The sequence below is a fragment of the Giraffa tippelskirchi genome, chromosome 3, assembly GCF_054371585.1.
Source record: "Giraffa tippelskirchi isolate mGirTip1 chromosome 3, T2T-mGirTip1v1.2.pri, whole genome shotgun sequence".
Classification (NCBI taxonomy): domain Eukaryota; kingdom Metazoa; phylum Chordata; class Mammalia; order Artiodactyla; family Giraffidae; genus Giraffa; species Giraffa tippelskirchi.
Window position 1 is genome coordinate 177,858,283 of NC_137277.1, and position 12,649 is coordinate 177,870,931.

Below are 12,649 nucleotides of genomic sequence, written 5' to 3' on the forward strand. Positions count from 1 at the left end.
TTAAGTTGTAGGGTACTTTAAAAACTGATTATCTTAATGGAAACAAACTTGCACACTAAGGGTCTATAAAAATTCTTAGTTCACCACCTAGGTGATCAAAATCCTCCCCAATACTTCAGCCAAGACTGCTTTTGGGTCACCATTTTCAAAAACATCCCTGTCAAAACACATTCTCTGAATCTCATTTTCTTAATCTCAACACCGCTATGGAAATTAAACAATGTGTAAAGAAATGCTTTATAATAATGGACATCAGGTTTTTATTGTTTGGCTCATGAGAGATATGCTTGGCCCTCACGCAGGAACAGCTGGAGGAAATGGAAGAACGACAGAGGCAGCTAAGAAGCGGGGTGCAACTCCAGCAACAGAAGAACAAAGAGATGGAGCAGCTAAGAGTCAGCCTTGCTGAAGAGCTCGCAACTTACAAGTCAGTTTTTGCTGCTCCCCAAATCTCAACCAACACTGGCTGAGGGGGTGGTGGGGAGGGCAGATGTTGCTTATGAGAAATTTCTTGACAGTGAAAAGCAGAAAAAAAAAATTGGGGGAAAACTGTCAAATTGTGCTCATCCATGAACAGAAGGAAAATGGTTTGTTTTTTTCTTCCAAGGGCTATGCTACCTAAGAGCCTGGAACAGGCTAACGCTCCCACTTCTGAGGCAGGTGGAATCGAGACACAGTCTCAAGGTGATACTTGTGGTTACAAGAGTGGTGTCTGCCTTGTTGCCGCTTTCCTAACAAGACTAATGCCTCAAAAAAAATTGTGTGTCTAATAACAAATTACATCCTTTAGGAATAACAGGATGACACATACCTCCAAGTTGCCTGGTTCAAGTCTCCAGGCTTCCTTTGCAATGCTTCAATTTCTAGTAGGACTTAAAACACACCCTGATTGTCACCAGGAAATCTGGAACAGGATAAAACATCTAGGCTCTGTGCATTCTTCCTTTCCTCACCCTACCTGACCCCATCTGCTATTCATAAACAGTTTCCTTAGAATAGCAGAGAGGGCAGTTAGGACATCTAATTCAGACTATGACTAAGGGGGCCAAGAAGGCTAAAGTAACCTGTTAACGGTTGTTTAAAAAGCTGAAGAGGGTGTTGTTTATAGACCAAAGGACGTTGATTATTGCTTAATTTGTGAAACAAGCAATACACCTACTCAGTGATTTCTTTACATTCCAATGTCCTCACATTCTTTATAAAGTCCCAGATTCTCTTGGATAAAGACACTAAGGACTAAAAAAGATGAAATTGGATACTAGATTAAGTCCATAAATTTTATTAATTTCCTAGTTAACCCTACATCTTGGATACAAATTCATAAGTAACTATTGTAACTGATGGTTTTTCCAAATTACTAGGTCTTTTTTTTTTTGGCTCCTCTGCAGTTTGCAAGAATTCCCCGACTAGGGATTGAACACCAGCCATGGTAGTGAAAGCACCAAATCTTAACCACTAGACCACCAGGGAACTCCCATACTCGAGTTTTCTTCTGTTTTATCTAGGCATAACAGACCATGCTTGTTTGAGAGATTACTAGAACCCTGTAATTGAAGAAAATGAGCTGCTAAACACCTTTGTGTGGATCAGATGAAAAGTACAACTGGGAGAAGACACGATTAATCCAAAGAATCAAAACTACAGAATTTCAGACCGTGTTATACCCATGTAAAGTTAATGGGGGCAGATGAAATTTTTAGTGAGCCCCTACCAAAGCCATCCCTGATTAGATGCAAATCACTCTAGCAAGCTCTCCCTAACACATCTGCTCTAAGCTTCAGAAATTCATTGTTAAAAACCTTATAGCGGGAATTCCCATTGTGGTTCAGTGGTTAGGACTCAATGCTTTGGGTCCTGGTCAATCCTTGGTCAGGGAACTGAGATCCTGCAAGCCACATAGCACAGCCAAAAAAAAAAATCCACAAAAACTTTATTATAAACTGTATTATTTTAAGTTGCAAAGTTTAAACTTATCCTTTTTTCTCTCAACCTTACAGGGGCTGTTTAGAAACATACGGCCGAATCTGTAACCAAGAAACAAAAAAAACTTCTTAGCAAAGGATCACTAAGTACTCTTTGGACATACTTTTTTCTAAACAGAGAAGGGAGTGTCATGGATTTGGCAAGCAGTTCTCTCTGGGAAAGTTACAAATACTGGCTGACCTGTTTAAAAAGATTCTAGGGCTGGCTGGAGGCAGAACACTGTCAGTCCACTCTTAGCTGTATTCTATTTCATACGTTACTGGTACTGATCTCAATGCACTGAGGAACGGAAAAATGAGTCTCCTGTCAGCCATCAGCAACCTCCCACAGGCACACTGAGTAAAGGATGAATGTATGGACACACTCTAGTGTTGTGAAAAATGTACCTTGCCTTGTGTTGACCCAAAACAGAAAGTTTTTCGGGAACACAGGTGAAGTAAAAAAGGCACCCTATTTTCATTACAGTTGACCCTTGAACAATGTGGGGCTTAATCTGCACATAACTTAGTTGGCCCTTGGTATCAAAGATTCCTTCACCTCTGTGGATTCTGTGTTATTTACTATTGAAGAGTATCTGTGTAAGTGGACCTGTGCACTTCAAACCCATGTTGTTCAAGGGTAAACTGTATATGGTTTACAATCTGGATCCTTTTGTGCCATGAGTGTTATACTTTAATTGAATTCCTTTACAAAGTTTTTAAGTCTATACTGATTCATGTAGGTTTACTCTTGTGTCAAGGTATTTTCACTATACTCTAAAAGAACTACTCATTTAAAAACAAACAAAAAAGAACCAATCCAGATTTCCCAAAATATCTTACCTTATGAAAATGATTTTGGGTCAGAGTGATCTATTCAGTTAGACTGGGTGTCTGGCAAAGAACCAAGCATTTTATCTGGCTCTGGTACTTGGCTTTCAAGAGCTTACTTTTTTAACCTCTAACTACAGGCCCCAGTGAAATACACTGGGGAGATTCAACCTCTATGAGAAAAGGTCAAACACTTTTTCAAAATTTACATTTTGCCTTAAATTCTCTCTGCCACACTGCCTCTAACATTCTTGAAAGTTCATGTGGTTCTCTAGAGATAAGACTTCAAAAGGATGTTATTTTACCAAAGCCTAAACTGTACACCTGATTCAGGGTTTTATGCCTTTCACTTCCCCTGGGAAGGAGTAAAGCTCTTTTCTAAACCTCTGGGTCTACTATATTTAATTCTGCTTTTGGTAGTCAAAGACCACAGAAAATAACTGTCACCTGAACAACTCTTCTAGAAGCCAGAGACTGGTATTTGATGAATGTTATACACTAAATAAAACCCATCAGCATGGGGTTATGTAGAAAAGCAATTTATTCCATTATAAGCACTTACACAGTTAGTCAAGGAGAGTAACAGGCCTGCTGGTGAAACAGGTCACCCAAAATAGAGATGGTATCAAACTAGTGGTCAAGGACTAACTCCTTAAAAAAAAAAAAAAAAAAAAAAAAGCAACTCTTATCCAGGATTAATTTAATTTTAAAAACAAATACAAGCTTATCGATTCACTCTTCTCAACTTAACTGGACAGTCTACCTGTGGTATAACTGTCAGGTAAAAACATACATCTTTACAACTTGGTGGTCCCAAGTTTTTTTTAAAAACCATTTCACAGAAAGGAAAGAAATAATATGAAAACAGCTCAAGAAATACACTAACAAGCAAAAATATATGGGGAAGTAGGAACACATTGTTTTGACTTAACTGAAGAAACTGAGAGGAGACTGGTCTATATAAGGAAATGTGCATCCTGGAAAGTTCAGCGTGTAGGAATTTGTATGACTTGAATCTCCCCTATTTCCTGAATAAAAACAACATCTTGTAGTATTTATACTTCATGGCTCAGACACCTACCTCACTTGGCTCTATTTCTTACTCACTCTAGCCTTTACTTAAATGGGTCTGAAAAACTCGGGGATATAGCATAAGAAGAAAAATAACCACACACAATATTCCCCTTTTTGTGGCTACTTTTAGACCTCTGTTACTAGAAAATTCCTAAAGAAAATTTAAATATAAGTCTGTGGCTTTGCTGAATCAAGAAGCCCCCAGTTAATATTTAGAAAACACCTTCTGTTTGGACTAATAACATTGTTGATAGAACTTATTATAGAGGGATAACCAAAGTCTGTGTCTCAAAACCAGTGTTAAATCAATCTCAGAGTTGAGAGGAAGAAAAGGGGAGTCTAAAAATCACAAGTGCAGACGTGATCTAAGATCCTTGTCCTTCTGGATCCACGCTTCCTTCAGGGTCTTCATCATTATAAATGTTCTCTGCCTGCCAAAAACAGAGAAAAGGGTATTGAATAAATGTGAAACTTACTTCCTAAAAGTTAACGCTGAAAACAGATGAGGCCAGGAAGACAGACTGTGGGGTATATAGTCTGTTTTAACTATTCAACTCTGCAGCAGTTTGCTAAAAGCAGACTTAGACACCTGCAAATGGATGAGTATAGTTGTGAGCTAATAAAAACAGGCAGTTGGCCATACGCCAACCACCTCCCCATTAAGATATTCCCCCAAAACTGAAGCATGGTTACTGTTTGTCTTGATAATCAACCTTGAATTTTTTTTTTTAACCTTAAATCTTTTAATCAGACACTAATCCTAAGTAAAAACAACACAAATGTCCATCAACTGATGAATGGATAAATACAAGCAGAGTGATGGCTGCCTAGTACTGGGTGGACTAGAGGCAAACAGGAGGGATGATTACTGGGTATGGGGTTGGTTTCTGGGGTAACTAACTGTAGTGATGGTTGCACAATTCTGTGACTATACTAAAATTCGCTGAATTGTACACGGGGGAAAAAAAGAATCCCCAGGTGGCAACAAAACCATGTTTCAAAATCCAATCTCAAAAGAGAAACTGTTATTGCAAAAAGTAAACTCTACATGTACTACTTGGCTGTTCTTAGTATCTACTATGCACAAACCACTAGGATAGATGCTGCAGAGGATGCGACAGTCGTAGCTTATAACCTGACTACAGGGACAAAGAGTATATACAATTGTGTGAGCAGTCTGACAACAGTTGTGTGGTATCTTTTCCCCTGACAGCAATGGGGTGTCCAACAATTCCGTTCAATCCTGATGCTGACCACCTGGGGGCAGATCTGTGACCAAGGGCTCACGCCCACAAGACTTTAGCAGCCAGTGTCAGCCTTGATAGCTCAAGCTACCCAAGCACTTTTGTCCCACTTGGCTGTAAATTTTCTTACCACCTTTGCCCCCCACCTCCGGTTTGGGCACAAGGGGCTACTTATAAATAGCAATAGAGACTCCTACTACTCAGGAAACCTCGAGTACAAGCATTCCCTAAACATACCAACCGCATTTTGGCAAATAGCCTTCTATCAAATAGTTACATATAATTAAACATAAGACTAGAAACCCAAATTTTAATACTACGCAATTCTACCATGCTGTTCTACAGTCTGCTCTTTTCCAGCTTATCAGTGTATCATGAATAGCTTACAAAACTAGTATACTTCTTTTTGATACATAATATTCCAAAGTATGGATGCAGAACATGTGTTAATCTCATAGGACACAACTATTCCCATCTTATTTTTGATTAATAGCGTTATTCCATAGGAAAGTTCTAAATATCAAAATGTTTTTCCTCATGCTGAGCCAAAATCTCACCTCTGGCGCTTCTTCCTGGTTCTAGATCTACACTTTAGAATAATTTTCATTTATTCAGCCACTGTCATTTAAAAGTCATGCAATTGTTTTTTAAACTGTAGTAAAAGACACATAACAGTTTATCATCGTAACCATTTTTAACTGTACAGTTCAGTGGCATTAAGTCCATTCACGCTGTGTGCGCAAATATCACCACCATCCATGTCCAGAAGGCAATCATTTCTTGGACTGCAACATTAGCAGACATTACAATTATTTTTATTAAATCCCAAGTGGTCTGAAAATTCAAGGCAGGGCAATCACCTTCAACTGGGGCATAAAAAGGCAGGGAATGTTTTTGAAATCTAGGCAAGTTTCATGGAGAAACGGTACTCTTTGATGTTGTGACACTGGGACAACCAGATAAGAGTAGGCACTTGAAAATGATAATGTACAGGTGAAGTCACATGGCAGGAATAAACTGAATAGAGCTGCCAGCTGTACTGAAGTATACATAAACAAAATAATATTAGGTTTCATTTATCTAAACTAAACACTTACCATTTGCCACACTTGCATGATATTGTCTTCTGATACAGAACAAATCACCCAAGGTTCGTTGGGATTCCAAGAGAAATCAGATATCTTGGCAGTGTGACCACCATGAATAAACTGAAAGAGGGAGGAAAACAGAGATGAAAAGCAGACAGAGGACAATAAATCATGAACTATTTCAGTTGTGCTCAATATCTGTAACATACCAACAACTCTGGTGGCCCATCTTCTGCATCTTCTGGGGATTGTTCCTCTCCAATTTTACTAGCAGAAAAAAGTTTTTTTTTTAAGTTAAATTTACCTTGAGTAATTTGGAAAGTGTAAGAAAATAATTTCACAAAAAGTAATTTAACAAGACACACCTTAAATCCCAGACATTCAGTCTACGATCAGTACCACTGGAAGCCAAAATAGTCTCATTGTGAGGCGACCACTGAACCTATACATAAGAAAAAAAAATCAATCAACTAGAAAACTGAGGAGAGGGGAGTTCCCTGGTGATCCACTGGTTAAAAATCCACCCTACAATGTAGGGGAAAAATGTTTGATCCCTGATCAAGGAACTAAGATCCCGCATACCGCAGGGCAACAAAAACCCACAAGCCACAACTAGAGAAGCCTGTGCAATGCAAAAGATTCCTGCAATGACGACCTGACGCAGCCAAAACAAACAGATAAATGCCAAATGTTATCCAACACTGACCTAAGAACTGAAGTACAGCTCACCCACAAAATTTACCCAAGTACTTTCAGTATTACACACAGTGCCTTTGCATGCAGTTTTGAACATAATGTAACAAATATTTCTTAAACTGAGTCAGAGGGCTCTGCATATTAAGAAAGGAGCTTAATTAAATTGATTAGGCAGAAAACTTGGGAGTCAGAACTTTAGGACCAAAATGTGAAATTATAAGATATGGCAAGTTACAAAGGAATGGAAATAAGGGAGGAGAGACATGTCAGGCATAAGGTTGATTAAAAAAACTAGCAGCATTAGTTTCTCTTACCTGGAATATTTCATCCTTATGTGATTCAAAGGAATGCAACTTAAGTTTCAGATTTCTCAGATCCCACAGGGCAACAGTCTATGTACAAAAAGGAAAGCAAGAGTAATCAATAAAATTTTTTTTAACGAGAAAAAGAAAATCCACAACTAAAAGATTTCCATGCATTCGAAAGAAGCCAGAGAAATCCACCCTACGTCTTTTTGTAAAAATAAATCACACTAACCTTGTCAGCTGATCCTGTGGCAAGAATGAACTCACTATAAGGATTGAAAGAAAGGCAGTTCACTTCAGCAGTGTGAGCATCAACTGAGTGGCTTGGTTTGGAAGTATTGTTTGAACGAGTATCCCAGCTTCAGTGAAAGAAAAAAAACGGGGGGAAAAAAAAAAGCTTGAAATGGATAATCAAATATTATACAACTTAGATAATATATTGAGAAAAAGATGGATTCAACTCACATCATGAGTTTCTGATCATCAGCAACTGACCCAAAGAGGGACTCATGGAGCAGATGCCAGGAGACATCCTCTACTACTGCCGTGTGCCCTGTGAAGATGGTCTTCGCATCCACAACTTTCCCTTCCTTTGGAACAGCACTTATGTCCCACAGGCAGATGGTCTTAAATGAGAAAAATGAACTATTATATAAAAGAGTCTCACTTCCTCATACACCCCAGAGGAAAACACTGATAGAACTAGCCCAGATGTGCTTCACACTGGGAAGGATACGCACGTGGTCATCTGAAGCACTCAGTAAGTGCCCACTGAGATTTGGGTTCCAAGAAAGCCCGTAGCCTTCCTTCTGATGTCCACGGAGACGCAAGTCTGGGTTGCACTCTCCAGAAGGGTCTACAAAGTAACAGACACATCAAGACTATCCAGTCCACTGCCTCGCTGGACCTACTTAGCATAATGGAATTTTTATCAAGAGGTCTAAAGCTCTTATTTGTTATGAGAAATACAGACTATGACCAAATAGATAATATTTAAAAGTGGCACGTTCTGTTCTATGTAAAAAAGCAATTTCTTTTTCCAGATGTAAGGAAGAAGGATGAAGTAGTAGTACCCACACATACCAACATAATTCATAAGATGTTAAGATACACAAAGAATAAGTTAGAAATTAAAACTGAGAGAAGCAATGTATTCCTGTAGTGATATATCATTTGTATTTGAATGGAAGAGAGAAGATACCTGGTTTAGAAGGATGTTTTGTATAGTCAAAAACAAGAACATCACTGGATGGAGTCTTTGTTGCAATGATGCAAGGGTTCTGGGGCATATAGCGTGCCCTGTTTACCTCTCCTTCATGGTTGATCTTGATTTCTATTTCAATTTTTCCACTAACTGAGCCAAAACCTCCAAATTCTGTAAATAAGATGTTAATTGCAAATGAGGACAAAGCAAGAAGTACTCCATGTCAAAGTTTGACACAGGCAAGGCTTTTAATAAATGAACTGGTATAATACTAGAAGCAATATCAGTATTTATTAGCAATATAAAGTATATACTCCTTATTTCATTTATTTCTTACCATAACTCTACAGAGTAGGGAAGAATTATCTCCAAATATTTTACATGGGAAGAGGAGCTCAGAGGACCTACATTAATTTGCTCATGGTGACGTGACTACAGCAGAACCTAAAACGAATCCCCATTTTTCTGATCCCTTTTGGCTATGATACTCTTTCAGCTATGCCTAAAATGATTTTGGTAATTATATACCTAATAAGTATTATATCACTATCTAAAAGTAAGAAACACTACTGACTCCACTTCAAAGATTCTCACTAAGTGGCTTTTAAGCCTCACTTAATCAAAAAACAAAACTATGGTCAATAAATAAAATCTTAAGTTACTATTTTAATGATTATCAAGTACATACACAGTATGCTAGGTACTAAAGAGTCCCTCCTCTTGACTATTTGAATCTCTAGTTTGTGGTAACATTTTTGAAATACTGACATCTTTCATCGTATTAGTGAGGAAAAACAGAGCCACAACAGCTGGTTCGATTTTCCTGAGCCCCCACTTACACTTGCCAACCAGAGTCCTTGGCTGAAATAAACCAGGTAGGCAAGGACTAGACAAAAACATATTTTATTCACATTTGACTACTGTATGCACTTACAGAGTTCTCCCAAGTACCATTATGAAATGTTTAAGAATATAATTTGTCAGTATATAAATCTTGGCAAGGGTTTCCCTGGTGGCTCAATGGTAAAGAATCCACCTGCCAATGCAGGAGACACAGGTTTGATAAGTTGGGTAATAATGATTAGCAGATAACATTCAACCTCAAAGTAACTTTATACATTGAAAAGCAGTGGTTCAAACAAGCTAAAAGCCTAAAAACAGTTCAAAACAGATTCTCAAAGAGGGGGGAAAGAAAAACATTAAACAAATCTCCCTCCAGAATTCTAGACCACAAATATCTACAATGCAAAAAGAAGGCATGATTAGGATATGTGATCTCAAAGAACTTTTAGTCCAAACACAAGGAGATAAGCACACAATTTATCAGCTATATACTACTAGGGCTTTTCCTGGTGCCTCAGTGGTAAAGAATCTGCCCGCCAATGCAGGAGACATAGGTTCGATCCCTGGGTAGGGAAGATCCCCCAAAGAAGAAAATGGCAACCCACTCCAGTATTCTTGCCAGGGAAATCCCATAGATGGAGGATACTGGCGGGCTACAGTTCACGGGCTTGCAAAAGAGTCAAGATAAGACTTAGCAACTAAACAACAACAACATACTATTAATCAGAGGCACCCTCTCCCCCGCCACCTGCGGTTAAAGTACAATAGTAAGAATTCAGCTTAGGACCTTTCCTGGTGGCACAGTGGATAAGAATCCACCTGCCAATGCAGGGAACTTGGATTCAATCCCTGGTCCAGGAAGATTCCACACGCCACAGAGCAATCAAGCCTGTATGCCGCAACTACTGAAGCCTGCATGCTCTAGGGCCTGCAAGCTACAACTAATGAGCCCCTGTGGCGCAACTACTGAAGCCCATGCTCCTAGAGGCTGCGCTCTCAAACGAGAAAGCAGCCCCTGCTCTCTGCAACTGACAAAGCCCGCGTGCAGCAATAAAGAACCAGTGCAGCCAAAAATAATAAACTATATCAGTGTGTACATGTTAAAAAAAAAAATCAGCTTAGAGGATTCACAACTGAGATTTATGAAGATGAGGATTCATCTATTTAACAAATAATCAGGGACTGCCCAAATTCAAGGTGAGAGCAAATACACCAAATCTGATGTAGAGAAGAAAGATTGAGGTATCAATGTACAATAAAGTGAATGACTATCAAGGTCTAACTACATTCCTATTTTGTTTGCTTTGCTCGTAATTTAAAAAGACTGAGATATAACAATATGCTTAAACTGTGTAGCCTGATGAATTTTTACATATGCATACATCAGGGGAATTACCACCCAGATAAAAACATGGGCCATCTCTAGCCCTCTCATCCTCCCACAAGGTACTTCTGTATCCCTCCCAACTAATACTGATGGACAAACTAGATAACCAGCATTCTAATTTCTACCACTTTGCCATTTTTTTTAGTCCATAAACATTTTGAAACTAAGAATAAGTTGCAACATCTTGAGTCAAATATTCCAATTATTTCATCATCACTTAATGCTAGCTTATTACATATAACTGAAGTAAAAGAGCCACCAGGGAGTTCTTTGAAGTAAAAGACTAAAGATAACTTAAAAACAACCCCCCTCTGCCCCCAACCCCTACCCCCGGCCAAAACCAATTCCTCAATAAGTTGCTAAAAATAAACTCAATGATATTTGAAGATCTTGGTAACAGAGTCTGAAGTAAAATTTCAAACCTGACCTATTTTCAGGGCTTCAAGTGTGACCCTAGCTGGGCTGAATGTAATACAAATACACAAATTCTTTTTAGTGTCAAAACAAGCCTAAGCCAGTTTTTAGTTCTCTCATCTTGAAAGTTCAATGATCTTTTGAAGCCATCTGTCACCAAGTACCTCAAATCAAATGGGGTTAAGCAGATGGTAATCAATTTTAATAGTTCGATCTCAGAGTCTAGGACACTTCATCTGAGAGCATGGAGGGACTAGGAATCTATCTATGTAACAACCACTTAAGAAGCTTTAAGAGACATTAGTATGTATCTACTTCCACCATTGTTGAGACCATAAGGAGAGCACCTGCTCGCCTTTAAGCACCAAGCTTCTCCAGTCATCTGAATGATTTGAAGAAAGGAGATGGAAAAGGAAGAGAAAAGGAAGGAACGGGAGCTGATATACTATGTAACCTTAGGGCAAGTTACAAAACAGTAGGTATCAGTTTTCTTGTGAGGATTAAATAGGGGGATCTATGCAGTCACCCACTCCAGTGTTCTTGCCTGGAGAATCCCAGGGACGGGGGAGCCTGATGGACTACCGTCTATGGGGTCGCACAGAGTCAGACACAACTGAAGTGACTTAGCAGCATGCAGTCATACAAATATATCATATATACTACTTTTATTTTCCATAGTTTCTCTAGTGTTAAGTATTAGGGGGATAAAGGTATCATCAGAAAAGCAAATTGGCAAAAGCAAATTGGTTTGATGCCACTCAAAAAACAAAATATATAATCAACAAGGATTTAGAATTTCCAGATGTACAAGCTAGGTTTAGAAAAGGCAGAGGAACCAGAGATCAAATTGGCAACATTCATTGGATCACAGAGAAAGCAAGAGAATTTCAGAAAAACATCTAATTCTCTGCTTCACTGACTACACTAAAGCCTTTGACTGTGTGGCACAACAAACTGTGGAAAATTCTTAAAGAGATGGGAATACCAGACCACCTTACCTGTCTGAGAAACCTGTATGCAGGTCAAGAAGCAACAGTTAGAACCAGACATGGAACAATGGACTAATTCCAAATTGGGGAAGAAGTACGTCAAGGCTGTATACGGTCATCCTTCTTATTTAACTTATATGCAGAGTTCATCATGTGAAATGCCTGGCTAGGTGAATCACAAGCTGGAATCAAGATTGCGGGAGAAGTATCAACAACTTCAGATATGAAGATGCTGTGAAAGACTGAAGGCAAACAGAGAAGGGGGCTGCAGAGGATGAGATGCTTAGAGAGCATCACTGACTCAATGGACATGAGTTTGAGCAAACTCCGGGAGACAGTGAAGAACAGGGAAGCCTGGTGTGCTGCAGTCCATGGGCATACAAAGAGTGGCACAAACTTATCGATTAAACAACAACATAAGGAATTATACCCAATGTTGTGGTAGCCTTAATTAAATATGGGAAAAAACAAATAGGGGACTCAGTGGTAAAGAATACACTAAATAACTGTGGCTCAGTGGTTAAGAATCCGCCTGCCAATGCAGGAGACATGGGTTCCAGCCTTGATCTGAGAAGATCCTACATGCTGCGAAGCAACTAGGCTCATGTGCCAC

At 39.0% G+C, this 12,649-nt stretch overlaps 2 protein-coding genes across 9 annotated transcripts in view; one reads left to right on the forward strand and one right to left on the reverse strand.

Annotated features, from left to right (window-relative positions):
• SYNC (syncoilin, intermediate filament protein) overlaps positions 1-3,852 on the forward strand; it is a 17,724-nt gene extending 13,872 nt beyond the window's left edge. For 5 of the 6 annotated variants that reach the window (XM_081585843.1, XM_081585841.1, XM_081585840.1 and 2 more), the window contains 3 exons: positions 303-427; positions 608-684; positions 1,998-3,852. In XM_081585843.1, coding sequence (XP_081441969.1) covers positions 303-427; positions 608-684; positions 1,998-2,008 — 213 coding nt within the window. In that variant the 3' untranslated portion in view covers positions 2,009-3,852. The remainder of the gene's footprint in view (positions 1-302; positions 428-607; positions 685-1,997) is intronic. The other variant, XM_081585839.1, reaches the window with a different exon arrangement.
• RBBP4 (RB binding protein 4, chromatin remodeling factor) overlaps positions 3,316-12,649 on the reverse strand; it is a 15,699-nt gene continuing 6,365 nt past the window's right edge. For all 3 annotated transcript variants that reach the window (XM_081585864.1, XM_081585863.1, XM_081585865.1), the window contains exons 4-12: positions 8,401-8,574; positions 7,940-8,055; positions 7,665-7,825; positions 7,432-7,558; positions 7,209-7,286; positions 6,564-6,640; positions 6,408-6,465; positions 6,208-6,318; positions 3,316-4,297 (exon numbers count right to left, since the gene is read on the reverse strand). In XM_081585864.1, the coding sequence (XP_081441990.1) occupies positions 4,232-4,297; positions 6,208-6,318; positions 6,408-6,465; positions 6,564-6,640; positions 7,209-7,286; positions 7,432-7,558; positions 7,665-7,825; positions 7,940-8,055; positions 8,401-8,574 (968 nt within the window). In that variant the 3' untranslated portion in view covers positions 3,316-4,231. The remainder of the gene's footprint in view (positions 4,298-6,207; positions 6,319-6,407; positions 6,466-6,563; positions 6,641-7,208; positions 7,287-7,431; positions 7,559-7,664; positions 7,826-7,939; positions 8,056-8,400; positions 8,575-12,649) is intronic.